The sequence below is a fragment of the Stigmatopora argus genome, chromosome 17, assembly GCF_051989625.1.
Source record: "Stigmatopora argus isolate UIUO_Sarg chromosome 17, RoL_Sarg_1.0, whole genome shotgun sequence".
NCBI lineage: Eukaryota > Metazoa > Chordata > Actinopteri > Syngnathiformes > Syngnathidae > Stigmatopora > Stigmatopora argus.
Window position 1 is genome coordinate 11,380,101 of NC_135403.1, and position 15,961 is coordinate 11,396,061.

General features: G+C 45.3%; 4 protein-coding genes across 5 annotated transcripts in view; 2 read left to right on the forward strand and 2 right to left on the reverse strand.

Moving 5' to 3' along the window:
• Positions 1–14: 14 nt before the first annotated feature.
• On the reverse strand, positions 15–2,555 carry gtf3ab (general transcription factor IIIA, b). Its single transcript, XM_077624367.1, has 9 exons — positions 2,355–2,555; positions 2,182–2,276; positions 2,007–2,103; positions 1,860–1,948; positions 1,728–1,801; positions 1,582–1,662; positions 1,293–1,525; positions 309–362; positions 15–225 (listed from the first exon to the last, which is right to left on the reverse strand). The coding sequence occupies exons 1-9, from the start codon at positions 2,496–2,498 to the stop codon at positions 112–114; spliced, it is 981 nt and encodes a 326-aa protein (XP_077480493.1). The 5' UTR covers positions 2,499–2,555; the 3' UTR covers positions 15–111.
• A 3,181-nt stretch (positions 2,556–5,736) lies between these two features.
• The window catches only part of rpl21 (ribosomal protein L21), a 66,125-nt gene continuing 55,900 nt past the window's right edge, over positions 5,737–15,961 (reverse strand). Inside the window, exons 1-6 of one of the 2 annotated variants that reach the window (XM_077624770.1) lie at positions 7,160–7,241; positions 6,663–6,741; positions 6,512–6,573; positions 6,331–6,443; positions 5,952–6,102; positions 5,737–5,870 (exon numbers count right to left, since the gene is read on the reverse strand). In XM_077624770.1, coding sequence (XP_077480896.1) covers positions 5,781–5,870; positions 5,952–6,102; positions 6,331–6,443; positions 6,512–6,573; positions 6,663–6,729 — 483 coding nt within the window. In that variant the 5' untranslated portion in view covers positions 6,730–6,741; positions 7,160–7,241 and the 3' untranslated portion in view covers positions 5,737–5,780. Of the gene's footprint in view, positions 5,871–5,951; positions 6,103–6,330; positions 6,444–6,511; positions 6,574–6,662; positions 6,742–7,159; positions 7,242–15,961 lie in introns of those variants that run through there. The other variant, XM_077624771.1, reaches the window with a different exon arrangement.
• Positions 7,906–11,184, forward strand: usp12a (ubiquitin specific peptidase 12a). Its single transcript, XM_077624805.1, has 9 exons — positions 7,906–7,948; positions 8,241–8,404; positions 9,113–9,193; positions 9,271–9,484; positions 9,584–9,819; positions 9,879–9,955; positions 10,019–10,102; positions 10,177–10,528; positions 10,708–11,184. The coding sequence occupies exons 2-9, from the start codon at positions 8,357–8,359 to the stop codon at positions 10,807–10,809; spliced, it is 1,194 nt and encodes a 397-aa protein (XP_077480931.1). The 5' UTR covers positions 7,906–7,948; positions 8,241–8,356; the 3' UTR covers positions 10,810–11,184.
• Positions 11,877–14,342, forward strand: gpr12 (G protein-coupled receptor 12). The gene is made up of 2 exons (XM_077624486.1): positions 11,877–12,013; positions 12,612–14,342. The coding sequence occupies exon 2, from the start codon at positions 12,624–12,626 to the stop codon at positions 13,659–13,661; it is 1,038 nt and encodes a 345-aa protein (XP_077480612.1). The 5' UTR covers positions 11,877–12,013; positions 12,612–12,623; the 3' UTR covers positions 13,662–14,342.

Sequence of the window (15,961 nt, forward strand, 5' to 3'; positions counted from 1 at the left end):
TGGCAACATTTTTTGCAGTACTTTGGAGGCTTTATTCAACCCAAAAAAGAGTAAGATGACATAACAGAAATCGAAGTTTGAGCAAGTGCAAACTATTGAATACGGGCAGCCTCAAGATTTGGGGTCCCCCAAATGGGTTTGGCACAGCTTGGCGGAAAGTTCGCCGACCCCGACGGCAGCGCGCACTTTGGCTAGTGCGGCATTCCACTTTCTGGGATTCAATTTCTAGGAAAGAAACCATTCATTAAGTCCCTTTAGCTGCAAAAAAATAAAATCGATAAAATCAAATGGTGGCAAACCATTCTCACCTTGAGTTTTTGCTTAAGTGGATCGTGCACCACTCCGTGTCGCCACAGACTTTCCTGGTGAACGGCAGCAGTCAAACAAACGTGTCATGTTGATCCAGATTTGAGCTCGTTTTAATTTTTGGAATTACCCAAGAGTGCACTTTTCTAGTATTCTACCAATTACATAAAAAGTCAGTTTGATAAATCCTTCAGTACTATTCCAATAGCAAAATTTCACAATGGCTACAATCAGTCATTTAACAAAATTATTATTTTTACACATAAGCTCTAAATTAATCAAAATTCTTTTCATCCTGGTACATCATTAAGCCTTTGATGCACAAGTGACCAATTTTGGTCATTAAAAACAAACCCAATTAAGACCTGGCAACCACTTATGTTGACCCCACAAGGTGGGTTGCCAGGTCTCAATGTAAGTTTATTATGAATCATTTTTTAAATCTATAATTAAAACGTTACCAAAGCAAAAAGATAATATTTTAAAGAGAATAAAAACACGGCCCACTCTAAATTGTATTTAATGTCTCTTCATTTTTTAGTATCCTTCCCAATTAAAACAAACCACAATTAAGGCAACCTGGCAACCACTTATGTTGACATTACAATGTGGGTTGCCAGGTCTCAATGAAAGTTTATTATTAATCTTTATTATTTATTTATTTTTTTAATTAAAATAACCCAAAGTAAAAAGATAATCTTTTAAAAAGGAAAACATGGTCCACTCTTAATTTCTCTTCATTTTTTAGTATCCTACCCAATTAAAACAAACCACAATTTGATATTATGGTGCCATTGACGGCATTAGACGTCCAAACCAGTGGCTGAACAAATATGGACCGGACTCGGGGGTTACGAGTGTCAACAGGCCCCCGTTAGAATGTCAAAATTTCACTATGGATGACAGACTAGTAAGGTTAATGTTCAAGTTTTTAAGAGGCTAAATTTTAAATAATATTGCCGTTTTGGTACAAAAATCCAGTTTACCTTCATAGCAAAACTGCGGCTGCAACCGGCGTACGTGCAACTGAAGGGCTTCTTCCCCTCATGGTCCCCCAGGACATGCTCGTCCAGGTTGAAACGGCGGGTGTAGGTCCGGGCGCACCCTTCTTTCGGGCAGGAGAAGTCACGCTTTCCCTCGGCGTGGCTGTGAAACTCGTGTTGGCGGAGGAACCAGCGATTATTGAACTCTTTCTTACACTTCTGGCATGGCAGTTTAACTGGAAAAGAGACATTTTAAGTCAAATGGACGGGAGACGTCCAACGGTGAGCCTACCTCTGTGCACTTGGCGGTGCTTCCGGTATCCGGACCAGGTTTTTCCCAGGAAAGGGCACAGCTCCTCCTCGCAGGGGTAACCTTAAAGTCCAAGTTTTTAGTTAGGGAACTTCTCAAAAATCCAGGAAAAACGTGTATTAGCTGACCTTTATGCACGTTGTCATGGTGCTTCAGCTTGGCACGAGACGGAAACTCTTTGGCACAATCTTCAACGTGACAACTAGGAAGAAAAAAGTGCTCGTTTTGATTTGTTTTGATTAGTTTTGGGAGCTTCTTACCAAAAAGCGAGAAGACCTTGGTGTTCTCCCATGTGGGCTTTTAGCTGGTACTTCTTTCTAAAGCGACGTTGGCAGTCCTCATGAGTACACTTTTAAAAAAATGGAATGATAAGCGTATTTTGATGGAGAAAATGAAATAAATCTTACTTGAAATTCTTCAATTTGGTGCTGGTGCGCTCGAACGATGTGTTTTTTCAAGCTGCCGCGTCGCACGAAGGCTTCAAAGCAGCCGTCGGTGGGACACCTTCACGACAAAAACAACGTTATTTTTTGGGTTTACTTTTAATTCCAATTTGAAACAAGAAAAAAAACAATAACTTACTCGTGTGGCTTCAGCTCACCGTGGCCGAGCTCGTGCCTGGCGAGCTGTTGGCGCGAGCGGAAACTTTTATCGCAGTTTTCGCAGGAGAACGGCTTCTATGGACCACAAAAAAAAAATACATATTTCAGAAATCTTCGTCATTGACTTTGTTAACGACATTTTGGTTCACTAACCGAGCCGGTGTGTTTGCACAAGTGGGCTTCAAGCTTCCACAATTTGGTAAACAAGGCTTGACAGTCAGAAAAAGAGCAGAGAAAGCGTTTTGAACCTGGCAACCTTTCACCCATCTTTAATGGTTGTCCCCCAAAAAAATTCATGTGGCGTAGGTCGATTAATCACCTACACCTGGGCTATGCACCTGGGCTTCCTATAACTTAATGGATCGAACCATTTGGGAGGACATAAAGGGGAGTCTGAAATAGGGTTTTATTTTTTAAATCGATATTTGAAATAGTTTTGTGAAGTTAAGAGTCGCAGAGGGAAGATTTTTGCGAACTGAAGGGAGGCTCACGTGGCTTTAATGGCGTTCAAACATTGTAAAAGTCTGCCGCTCTTTTATCCGCATTGATTGATTTCAGCTTTAAAAATGTCACCCGTGACTGCAGGACGGAGACCAGTGTCTGGCTTTTACACACATACACATACACACACACACACACACACAATTTAATCTTATCAACGGTCCAATATAGTTTTCTTAAGATTCTGGAAGAATGGTCTAACACACCAAATTGTTAGGGCCTTCTAAAATATAAATACTGAATGTTAGGGGACATTTTAGTTTAAATTTTAAGGTATGAATGAACAAAATGTGTTGTTGTTTTTTTTAATGATTTTTTTTCAGTCATTTTCAGTTAGGGAATGTCAAAATTTTAAATTTTTGTTACTTTTGAAGTAATAGTGTGGTCCATTTTTTCTTTTTAGACTTAAAGTTTAAGCTTTAAATGTGGACTGTATGGACATTTAACAATGTTACAATGAATTCATGTTTTAAGCATAATCAAATCAAAATGCCAAAATATCTAATAATATTGTCATCTAGTAGATATGTTTCGTTTCTGGAAATAAATCATTAAAATGTCTGAACAAGACCATTGTCAAAAACATGAAAGTGACTTTTTTTATGACTATGTGAATTGTAAATCATTGCTATACTGTAATATAAAAAAGGCAGACTTTGTAATATCAGCAAATATTGTATCGTTGTTCAAGTAATCGATGAATTACACCTGTAGTATACATATATGTATGTATGTATATTCCATGTATTGTTTTAATATACATATATAAGTGTATATATACTGTATATGTATTTGAGAACACAAATTATTAGCATTTTCAGCCAATGAAGAATTTCAAGTTGGAATTCACTGACTTTTTATTCACGATCGATCTCGTACGTGTCGAAAGGTTTCTGGCCTGATAGAAAAAAAGCCCTAAAAAACAAAGAACAAGCATAGAATGGTATTATCTCTCTGTCTAAACATCACCCCTGTGCTCCCACGTGAAACCTTTTGACTGGTCGGTGTGAACGAGGCCTATCCAGAGGCTGTTGGACGTTACCTCGCTGCCCTCCCACGCTCCAGGTGAGCACGCCGGGGGGTCGGGCGACGCGCTTATCGGCCCCATCCGGTCCCCCGCCCGCCCTTCTGCTGTCAGGCGGACGATCAATAAGCGCGTTCCCGCATACACACACGCGCGCAAACGGTCCTGATAAAGGCTGACACGCCTAACACACACATACACAGTGTGCATTCTGTTAGGCTTGTAGTGGGATTGGACTCCCTTTTTTTTGTCACGACCACACATTTCTCCCAAATAAAGGTGCAGGCAAACTCTTGGATGGACTTATATTTCATTATTATACGTAAATGATTATGTTTTTCTTATAATAGGGCCATGCTAATTCAAAGGTAAGTCAGACTAGTAGAAAATAGAGTGGATTTTTTTGGTTGTATTTTGGATGAGTCATTCATTTTCTGAATAGCTTAGCGTGGCAGGGGGTGCTGGAGCCTATCCCAGCTAACTACATGAACCAGGCGGGGCGACTCCCTCAATCGGTGGCCAGCCAATGGCAGCGGACGAGGAGATGGATACTCATACCTAAGGGCAATTTAGCCTACAATTAGCTTAGCGTGCATGTTTTGAGGATGTGGGAGGAAACGTGAAGAAAACCCACATAAGCCCTGGGAGAAGGGGGAAACTCGAGGACCCACCTGCAATCGAACCCTCGACCCCAGTAGAGTGAGGCCGACACGCTCAGCGCAATTTTTGTTCATTCCGACCAACTTTTGTAGGGACAACAATAAGTTCTGTGTCGCCCCAATCCATCATTCATCCATCACATTCTTGACTGTATGTGTCTGTGTGTGGTTAATTTGTAACACGGCAGGTCGATGCAGCTGCTTGAAGCTGCCGGCTGAGCGCGTAGACGCAACCCGTGTGTGTTTGTGTGTGTGTGTGTGTGTGTCAAATGTGTGATTAAGGAGTGCATACTCCACACAGCTTTTATCCAAATATCTCCTCTCCACACACTCACGCACTTGTGTGTCCTGGGCCTCTCTCTTGTGTGTTTACTTCTTGGTCATTCAATGAGTAACCTCTTGTGAATCATGGAAATGTTCATGTGGATGGATCTGTGAGGGGAAAAAAAAAGGTTGATTTTAGATTGATTGTCTCCTTATTTACTGGTTTGTACTTGTATACTATTATATTTATACCTAACTTGGTTTTTGCTAATATGACTGAATGGGGTCTTTTTGGGGGGTCAAAAATACAGACTGTTTGGTCAAAGATTTGAACGTGAAATGTGTAACTTGGAAATTTTGTATTTTGATGTGACAGTGGGATTTAATGGTCATTTTTGGGGTATAAAAAGGCACCCTTATTCCAAGTGTTTTTATTTTTTATTTTTTTTAAACATGTACATTTGCCCAAGTGCTAAGTCACCAAGGCGCTATCGGGGCAGACCGGTGCTAATTTGTGTCAATATTGGATAAAGTACCGAGTTTGCGCCAGATAACCCATTTGTCACGTAAGCAATCAGCCCTGTCGAGTTTGCACTGATTAAACATGTGGTCCTTCTCACGCGTGGAAAACATTGATGACATCTTTAGGTATTATTTTAAATTTTGGGGAGTGATTACCATTAGCAATGTTACAAATGCACTAATATTTATGCAAATAAGTCCCCATCAACAAAGGCGAGCTGTCCTTAATTACATTTAAAACAGATAGAAAGTAGTAATGCCAAATGTTCATTGAAAGCATCTTCTGGGGTATTTAAAACAATTTAAATAAAGCAAACTTATCTCATGGAGAAAATTTTCTGTTCAATATCAGCATTTAACTTGCGTTACATCTCCCTCTTGTGGACAGATTTAACATTACTACTGTTGCTAGGGATCTGAGAATTTTTTCAAGGGGAATATACGAAGATAGCCCTAAAAAAATAAAAGAAACATAAGATATTGTTTGTATGTTTCACTACTTTTTCATTTGAGATGCACTTTCCCTCGTCAAACATCCTTAAGAAAAGACGCAAGACTAGAGACAAGTGTACAAACATTTCGTTTTATTTAGATTTTTTTGCAAGCACTTTATGCCATAAACTCGTAAGGGATGGGCTCCAGCAGCTGTGGCTTGTTCTTCTTGGTGCTGACAAAGTGAGCCTCGCGAGGAGGAGCGGGCTGCGGATGTTCACGTTAAAAAGTTAGACCCACCGGCGCAAAGGACATTCTGGCGAGGGTCTATGGCGCAGTTTTTCCTACCTGGCGCTTGAGTTCCACAAAGGTCCCGTTCTTCTTGGCTTCCGTCTTTTTCCTCTCGTTCTCTTTGACGCGCTGCAGGAAGCTGTCGCGGCTCTTTGAGTGCTTCACGTGCTCGATGCGCACGTTGATCTTCTTAGCCAGGATCTTGCCCCTGTGGGCAAATCCCACGCTCAACATTTGAAAACGGGTTCCCCTATTGCTAATTTTTGTCGGAACCCCGCTAGCGCCTCGGCTTCGACGAGACGCACGAGGCCGCGAACGTCGGGAGCTCCAATTGATTTTCCCCGTATGAATGACCACAAGGGACACCATGCACGTCCCAGTGGCAAAGTGAACACGGGGTTTCCGTACCCATCATTTGTTTCCACCGCGTACTTACTTGACTTGCTTATTGACGATGACGCCGACTGCGTGTTGGGTGACGTTGTACACTCGCCCGGTTTTCCCGTGGTAGCACTTGTGTGGCATACCCTTCTGGATGGTACCTGTGCCCTGTCAAAATGAGGTATCACGATTGTTAATCACTGTTGATGATCATTTTAAAGAAGAGAAAATGTTACCTTGATATCAACAATGTCACCCTTTTTGTAGATGCGCATGTAAGTGGACAGGGGAATTGGGCCTGTCAAATTTGGAGAAATGTTAGTGTAAACGTGCTCGGATGTAAGAATGTACGTATATCTACACAACCAGGGGGAAAAAAACACTCACCATGCTTGCGGAACGGCCTGGCAAACATGTACCGGGTCCCCCTCCTCTTTCCTCTTGTGTTCGTCATGATTTCTGATTACTGTGAAAATATGAATGTAATGAATAGACTGCTAATTTTGTTCATGACTGAATTCGCGAGTCGGTTATAACCATTTTATTTTCCTCCTTCTCAACTACAATTAATAACATCAACAAAATTAGCTTCTGTATATTAGTGGGCAACGTCAACTGTCACGATCAACACCGAATTATAACTGTTAAACGTGAACTAAAGAAAAATATGCGTTAACGTTGCCTCCCAGGCCCACATGGGGAGCCGCCACGCCGCCGCTGCGGCTTACATTTTGCGGGTTTTATAACTTTTGGCCGGAGAATTTTCAAGAGGTTTACACACCTGACATACAAGGGAGATGTCATGCTACATACGCGGCCGCATATTTTGACTTCGCGGGGTTATTTATAAGTGAATTTGAGGTTTTAAACGGAGAACATCTTACCCCGGTCACAACAAGATGGCGGGTATGGTGAAAGAGGTCTCCGTGGTCCGGAAGCTCCGCCTTGTTGGGTAAAAAGTAGGAATGCCCTGGAAATCGCCTGAACAAAAATATGAGCTTCTTTAACGTCGAAAAATTGCATGTTTATAAAAGTACAAATATATTTTTTTTAAAGTATGTTTTTAATTGACACCAAGTAGAGAAATTGTATTACGCAAACAAAGCTTTATAAAATACACAAGCAGCGTGCAACGCAAACAAAAAATGCCATTTTTTTCACTTGCTTCCAAATACCTAATATCACCAATATTTACACTTTTAAGATCATTTTATGATTAGAATATTTGTTTCGTTTGTATGAGAAAAAAGTGTTAATGTAAAATTGTATAGCCGTGGGTTTTTGACTGCTGTTTGTAATGATAAAACTTCAGTGTTGTTTTTAACAAATTCATGATTATAAAACGGAATTTTACGCATGTGTTTGCTATTCCGTTCATTGAATGACGTGAAATATAAAACGTCTAATGTTTCATTTTATAAATCCTTACATTGCTGCGCTTGTCAAACGTATTTTTTACGTGTCGTGTACGACTCAAAAGGTAATGCAATCATATAGTCATGACAAACACGAATATGTACACTATTTAAATTGATAGATACTTAGATGATTAAAAAAAAACGATTTAAAACACGGCATAATTTCGCAAACTGTGCTCCCCAAAGCGGAAATAACTTGAAGGGAATCTCTCGCTGTCTTAAAGGACTGAACTTTTCCACTACAGTGAACACAACGTGAGTGATTTTCTCCTCTAAAATTTAACTTTTCTAAAACTTCAGTTTATAACACTCCCTAATAACTGGCCGAAGATTAGGCCTAATGTGGAAAAATACATTCACATTTTTTAGCATACATTTATTAATTATTTTTCATTGTTTCTATTTCATTTATTATTAATACTAATTTTATTATTAATGTATTGTTTACATTATGCTTATGATAAATCCAAATCTCTTCACGTAGATTTGGCCAGATGTCCAATGCGGAAGTAACTTGCAGTGAATGCTCTCGCTTTTTCTGTATTAGCCTCTGGACGTGTCCGCTGCCTGGGCTTCTTGCGACTATGTTTTAGCAAAGCAGTCATCGAGGGGTTATCTATCTGGCTGAGCGAGGCGGAGTACTTGGAAAATGGCGCTGGCTGAATGGAAATCCTAATGACATTCTCCAAATTTGCCTCTTTATGTACCATGGTGAGTGTCTTGGTCGCAATCGAACGCCCGTACAGCCCACAGTGTAAGTTGATACTCCTACCACTCGAGCCCTTGTTTGTAGCGAAGGGCGCTAGTTAGCCACTTAGCTAACACCAAGCTAACGAGCAGTCTTACGAGTGACAGCTCGTAAACCGCTGTGCGCACACAGCTGGAGAATAGACGGACGATCGTTGCGTGGATTTAAGTTCGACTAAGTAGTCGCTAGATGAGATGTTTGACCTCTTGGACAAGCTACTTAGTATTCCGAACGCGAGGCAATGACGACATGGTTGAACATCAGCTGCGCAGTTGTGGAGTCCACTCTTAACCGCATTTACGGGTTTCCTCGCTTTACGACGGCACCTGAACGCCCCTCAATATGTGTCTAAATTAGGCTAACGGTTTGTTAAGCACATCATGACAAAGATTTGCATCAACTAGAGGTCATGAATCTAAAACTGTTTTGTTTTTACAAAAAAATCAGTTTTGCCGCAAACCGAGAGTCACTGTCGCAAAAGTCTCCCCAGAGCTTGTGTATTGACAATAAACACTTGACTCCATTCTTCTGTGAGAATTAGCTATTTGTGAAGTCACAAGGGAGTTCACTTCCTTGTGACCCATTCTTCACGGTAACAAATGACATTAACAGCCGTCTATTCACTTTTGTATGCGATAATCATGCATGTTTCGTTTTTTGGGCTTTCTAAGGGCGCCAATGCCTCTGCTCTGGAGAAAGAAATTGGATCTGAGCAGTTTCCGGTCAACGAGCACTACTTCGGCCTCGTCAACGTACGTCAAGTTCGACCTGCATTATTCCCCCTAGTTTTTCCACGCATTGATCCTCTTTTTTTTAAACCCCCCTCCAGTTCGGGAACACCTGCTACTGCAACTCGGTGCTGCAGGCGCTTTACTTCTGCCGGCCTTTCCGGGAGAAGATCCTGGCGTATCGCGGACAGCCTCGGCGAAAAGAGAACCTGCTCACCTGCCTGGCCGACCTCTTCCACAGCATCGCCAACCAGAAGAGAAAAGTCGGCGTCATACCGCCAAAGAAGTTCATCACACGCCTGCGAAAAGAGAACGGTAAGAATGGCTGTAATCGTTGAAATAAATTCTAACTGCAGTTTTATCATTCAGATTGAATGTAAACCCCCCACATGACTTGATTTTGTCTCCGCGCAGAACTGTTTGACAACTACATGCAACAGGATGCCCACGAGTTCCTAAACTACCTTCTCAACACCATCGCCGACCTGCTCCAGGAGGAGCGCAAGCAGGAGAAGACCAATGGCCGCCTGGCCAACGGAACCTTGGACTCGCAGAACAACAACAGCAATGCCCCGCCGGCGCCCACATGGGTGCACGAGATTTTTCAGGGCACCCTCACCAACGAGACCCGCTGCCTCACCTGCGAAACGGTAGGAAACTCCCAGCGGAGAAGTCCGCGGAAGTATGGCGAATTCTCTTCTCCTTCCAGATAAGCAGCAAAGACGAGGACTTTCTGGACCTTTCCGTGGACGTAGAACAGAACACCTCCATTACGCACTGCCTCAGGTAACGACACCCATCTCTCCTTGTGCCTGGAATAAAGAGGTGAAAGTCAAATTGTTTTTTCAGAGGCTTCAGCAACACGGAGACGCTTTGCAGCGAGTATAAATATTACTGTGAAGAATGTAGGAGCAAACAGGAAGCGCACAAGAGGTTGGTTTGTCCGTGCCGCAGTGAGTTGAAATTCAGCGCCAAATGTTCTTTCGACGGCTGCTTCTCATCTCAAGGATGCGCGTAAAGAAGCTACCGATGATCCTGGCCTTGCACCTGAAGCGCTTCAAGTACATGGAGCAGCTGCAGCGTTACACCAAGTTGTCGTATCGCGTCGTCTTCCCGCTGGAGCTCCGCCTTTTCAACACATCCGGGGACGCCACCAATCCCGAAAGGCTCTACGACCTCGTTGCCGTCGTGGTGCATTGCGGGAGGTGCGCGGAAACTGCCTTTTTTTACGCCGTCCCGATGGGTAAATTGACCCACCAATCTTTATTTTGTTTCGCCAGCGGTCCGAACAGAGGCCACTACATTGCCATCGTCAAAAGTCACGACTTTTGGTTGCTGTTTGACGACGACATCGTGGAGGTGAGCTCAACTTTTAAAAACAGTTTAACTGTTAAATAGCTATCGTGTAAAACCCCAACTTAACATTTTGAAATTGACCTTAAAAGTAATTGACGCTACAACTAATAAAGTCGATTATTTTTTGGACGCAACAGTGCCCTCTTGTGGACAAACTAACACCATCTTCTATATTTATGCAGAAAATCGACGCCCAGGCCATTGAAGAATTCTACGGCCTCACCTCGGAGATCTCCAAGAACTCCGAATCGGGCTACATCCTCTTCTACCAGTCCAGGGACTAACGGCAAGAAAAGACGGACATTTGAACGTTGGCGTAAACATTTAAAGGCTTCGCGTGCCTGTTTTGTACAGACGTTTCATCTTTTTTTGAGTGCCGTTGTACTTTGAGGGACGAATGAATGATCATAAACTAAGATACTTAACAAAGGGCGACATGGATTGTGTATTTCTACAGTGTACAGAATGGTATTTGTATAAATATCCCCCCCAAAAAATGATATCGGAACATGTCAGAGATGTATTAATAACACTATGGTGCACTTTTGATACCGTTTTGTAGGTGTTGGTGAGTTTAACGTGAGGGAGCCACGGAGGAGGCCTGAATCGTGATCATTTTCTGTTTTAAAGAAAAAGAAATAAAGCCAGTATTGAGCTGATGTGCTCTCTCTCTCTTTCTTTCAAAGTCACAGTGATGACTCATAGTTGCTCAATGTCGCCCCCCAGTGGTGCAGATTTACACTTGCGCTGCAACAAGAGCTATTTTTAAATCGATGAGTCCCTGCGGGTAGGTAGGTGCTTGCCTTCTGGAGAAAGTTTCTCTTCACAGATTTAAATTGGTATGTAAGTGATCAGGACTAGATTAAAAAAAAAGACGATCCCAGAAATGGTTAGCATGTCTAAGATAGTTATTAAAATATGAGTTGTATTTTCCCCTCAACTGTATGGGCATATAATACTAAATAATACAGATGTATTTTTCTAAGGTAGGCATTTAAACGAGCAAAGACTATTGACAATTGAAATATTGCTACATTACACTACCAATGTAGTCTTTCCAAATGGGGGATTTCAGCTATTTTGGAAGCCAACCCCCGCAATGAACTAGGGACCACCGTAGTGACATGACAAGGTCAGCATCGAACCCCAATGTGCAAAAAGTCCAAATTCACGCATGAAAAGGTTGAACTGAAAAATCCTCCTGCAGACGCAGGTCCCCTCCCATCTTCCCCATCATGGTTGCGATCCGGCCCCTCCCATCTTCCCCATCATGGCGCGATCCGGCCCCTCCCATCCGGGCACGCAGCCGCAGTTTGCGCTCCTTTTTTCCTCCGCTCCTCCTCTCTGTCCCCATCCTCGCATCAGCAATCCAAAGACGGAAAGCCGCCCCCCCTCCATCCCGCCTCCTTTCCTCCATCCACAGCTTCTTCCGCCGCCATGGACGTAGACGGTCGCTTCTGAACGGCTCCAGCTTCACCGAGTCTCAAGGTAAGACCACCCGTAGCCCCCCAACGGAGATCGATCCACCCCCCTTTTTTCCATTCCCGCTCCAGCATCCTTAGAAATAGCCGCGGCGCTAACATATGGCCACTTTGCGCGTCGGCCTCCCCCCGCCGGTATTCATGTTCCGTTAGCCGACGTGCTCCGACGCCCTCCGCCCGCGTGCCACGAGGACGGAATGGTCCATATGCGCCGAGATGCCCGCTTTTGTCACGGCCGGCGTTTTGGATAAGCATGTGATCGATTGGGTGGAATTGCTTGACGATTCTCGGGCGCTTTGAATGAGAATTTCACAAGGTTCGGTTCTGTAGGCCAGACGAAAAGTTTGATGGGAATGGGCCGAGGGGGTTTCAGGTCATCATGCTGGGCCCCGATGTCCATTAATGTGTTGACGTTGTTAGGATGAGAATGAATTAGTGATGATAGGGGGGTCAAAAAGATGGCGTTTGTTGTCACGGAAGGGCAGCCTTTTTGAGGAATTCCATTCAACAATTCATGCATTTTTCCTTCTGAAATGTTGAAAATTGCAATGTAGACTCTTCTCGATCCACAGCGAAAGACCATTCCATTTCCCATGTCTTTCCAGACGGGGGCCACGATGAGCCAAGGGCCAACGGGCACCACGGGTTGGCCGAGCCCAGAGCCCACGGCGTGGTCCGGCGGCGGCATCGGCGGCGGGGGGTCGACGGACAACGGCAGCGTGGCGTCCACCTTCCCGGCGGAAGAGTCCCTGTCTCCCCGCCAGCTTCCCCTGCTGGTCAACCCGTGGGACATCGTCCTGTGCACCTCCGGGACCCTGATCGCCTGCGAGAACGCCCTGGTGGTGCTGGTGATCTGGCAGAACCCGTCCCTACGGGCGCCCATGTTCCTGCTGATCGGCAGCCTGGCCCTGGCCGACCTCCTGGCCGGCCTGGGCCTGGTGCTCCACTTCACCTGCGCCTACCTCCTCCAATCGGACTCGGCCCAGCTCCTGACGGTGGGCCTGGTGGTGGCCTCCTTCTCGGCCTCGGTCTTCAGCCTGCTGGCCATCACCATCGACCGCTACCTGTCGCTGTACTACGCCCTGACCTACAACTCGGAGCGCACGGCGGCGTTCACCTACACCATGCTGGTGCTGCTGTGGGGGCTGTCGCTGTGCCTGGGCCTGCTGCCCGTGACAGGGGTCAACTGCCTGGCCGAGGAGGCCAGCTGCAGCGTGGTGCGCCCGCTGACCAAGAACAACGTGGCCGTGCTGTCCGTCTCCTTCCTGCTCCTCTTCGGCCTCATGCTGCAGCTCTACGTGCAGATCTGCAAGATCGTCATGCGCCACGCCCACCAGATCGCCCTGCAGCACCACTTCCTGGCCGCCTCGCCGCATTACGTCACCACGCGGAAGGGCGTCTCCACGTTGGCCATCATCCTGGGGACCTTCGCCGCCTGCTGGATGCCCTTCACCGTCTACTCGCTGGTGGCCGACTACACCTACCCGCCGCTCTACACCTACGCCACGCTGGTGCCCGCCACCTACAACTCCGTCATCAACCCGGTCATCTACGCCTTCCGAAATCAGGAGATCCAGAAGGCGCTGTGGATGGTGTGCTGCGGATGCGTCCCCGCCGGGGTGGCGCGTCGGGCGCGGACCCCCAGCGACGTCTAGCCCCCGCCGGACACGGAACCTTCGGGATTTGAGAGCGAAAGGGACGTGGGGGCACCCGCCGATCCGGGTGGGAGTTGACGGAAGTGCGGGATGACCCGGGCGAGAGGCCGGCGCCCCCGGCCGGGAAGGAGGAGCCCCTCGACCGCTGGGTTTTCCGAGCAACCGCTCGTTCGGTCGGTTCTCGGAGCAGAGCGGCGGCGCCCCGTGATTGGCTCTCGCCAAGAGTGGGACTGGAGGTGGGTTGCAAGACTGGGTTGAGTCACACAAGAAGGTTGAAGTGGGTCACCGCTGGGTAGTAGGGTCAACCCAGGGTCAGTTAATTAAAAAATAGAAGATATTGGGATGGTTTGAGAAGAACGTACAGACCTTTGGACGAAAGATGGGTAGATGATCCCAGGGTGGACCCGGACGCCGCCTCTGGAATTCTCAGCATCACCCAAGGTTTTTTTTTTTTTGTTCCCTCCGTCTTCCTCACTGCGAGCAACCACGTTGCATGCTGCCCACCCTGGGGTCCGCCCCGCCCTCGCCCCGCTCTGCGGAGAACGCACATCACATGTTCCGGCGCGGCGAGCCAGGCGGCCTGGGCCGCCACGTGTTCGTCCTTTGGGATTATTGGTCGCTCAAAAGGCAGATTAAAAAGCAGGCAGACGACGGCAACCGGCACGCAGGCCTATTTTTTTTTCTCCCCCTTCTCTTCTCTTCTCTTCTCTTCTCCCCCTCCCGGCAGCAAAAGTCTAGAGCAGCATCCACCCCCAACCCTCCCACCCCCCCGGCCTGCCGCCCTCCCGCCACCCACCCCGAACGTGCGTGGCAAGCTAAAGAGGTGCGGCGCGCTAAAAATAGACGCCGGCTTCTCTTGTGTAAATGAGGCGGCCTCGCCACTCTTCTCGTCTTTTACCGGATTCTTGGGCCTCAATGTCTTTGACGCCATGCTGATTACCACCTGGACCCCCCCGCCATTGACCCCGCCCATCCTAATTGTTCAATCCCCGGAGGCTATAAAACAATGACATTTTTTGCTTGAATTTTGAATGCTAACACGTTTGAAGTTTGCATTGGAGGGCAGCTGTAAAACTAACAAATCAATGGAAATATGTTTTTTTTTAATTAATCCATTGTTCCAGTGGCCAAATTCAGTTTCCCATTTAAAAAAAAAAACAACGTAAGGTTGTCATGGTGATTTCCCAGCATTCCAAGAAGTGCCATAGTAAAAGTTATCTTGTCACAATGGCCTCTCGTGATGATCCAATTAGACGAACTGTCGTTAGGGTTTAAATAACGAGGTCAAAAAACAGATAGAAACAAACCCTATCGAGTAGTATCTCAAACTACAGCTCTTTCCTAGCTCTAATTATTTTTTGTTGCTAAAATAGCCTCATATAGTTAGTGCTACAGAAAAGATTTTAAAAAATAATACCATGACTGTACTTTCCCTAATGGAGTCATTATAAAAGTGGTGCATCTGCTTTTAGGATGTTTAAGAGCTCCCAACCATATATCTTTTTTTATGTTGTCAGCAATAACTAACCTTTGGACGGTAGTTATTTTCTAAGAGGCGCAGCAATACTCCAACAGCAATAACATCCACGGCGCCCCTTCCTGTGATTTCTTCCCGCAGAGCGAACACGACAAAAGTGTCAGCAAATGCGATTCTAGCTTAAAAAAAACAACTGGTTTTCATTTCTTGCTTTGTCACGTGAGATTGTAAAATGAAATGAGTGCATTTATTTTTGGTTTCAACTCGGAACAAGGTCAACGAATGAATTAGTTTAAATAACAAGGTCCAAAAACACTGAAACAAACCCCATCGAGTACTTATCTCTGTAATTAGTATTTATTTTCCTAAAATGTCATTACATAATCCGATGATTTAATGTTTTGGTTTAGATAACAAGGTGAAAAAACCTCCAATTATGGTAATTATCGCTTTCACATGACACTCGTGTAAAGATGACAAAAACCAGCATGTCATGTCAATGAAACGAATGCTATAATATCAGCACAAACATAATCAGACACGCGCCCGCCATTTTTTTGTGGTGGCTTTTTTTCCCAGCTGCCCCAGTTGTCGTGACCTCAAGTGTCTTTTGTGTACGTTTGTCGTGCTGCGAGTTGCATGGCCGCATGTGATGGAGTGTGTCGCTACATTACGCTTGGATTTTTTTGGGTACCTTTTCGTGGATGCTGCTCCTGATGATGACGACGATGATGATGATGCCAGTCTTCCTCGTCCACCCGGAGAGATTGACCACCTTTTTTTTAGCGCTCCACCGCATGCCACCGCCACGTCACCGGACTAA

What these genes read in the sequence shown, in the direction of transcription:
- gtf3ab (XM_077624367.1), bottom strand. Translation starts at nt 2,498, where the DNA reads ATGAATTTTTTTGGGGGACAACCATTAAAGATGGGTGAAAGGTTGCCA. An exon ending in CAAGGTCTTCTCGCTTTTTG is followed by an intron (nt 1,802 to 1,859) that starts GTAAGAAGCTCC and finishes TTTTCTTCCTAG; the next exon opens with TTGTCACGTTGAAGATTGTG. An exon ending in CCATGACAACGTGCATAAAG is followed by an intron (nt 1,663 to 1,727) that starts GTCAGCTAATAC and finishes TTGGACTTTAAG; the next exon opens with GTTACCCCTGCGAGGAGGAG.
- usp12a (XM_077624805.1), top strand. Translation starts at nt 8,357, where the DNA reads ATGGAAATCCTAATGACATTCTCCAAATTTGCCTCTTTATGTACCATG. An exon ending in GCTGCCTCACCTGCGAAACG is followed by an intron (nt 9,820 to 9,878) that starts GTAGGAAACTCC and finishes TTCTCCTTCCAG; the next exon opens with ATAAGCAGCAAAGACGAGGA. An exon ending in TCCATTACGCACTGCCTCAG is followed by an intron (nt 9,956 to 10,018) that starts GTAACGACACCC and finishes TTGTTTTTTCAG; the next exon opens with AGGCTTCAGCAACACGGAGA.
- gpr12 (XM_077624486.1), top strand. Translation starts at nt 12,624, where the DNA reads ATGAGCCAAGGGCCAACGGGCACCACGGGTTGGCCGAGCCCAGAGCCC.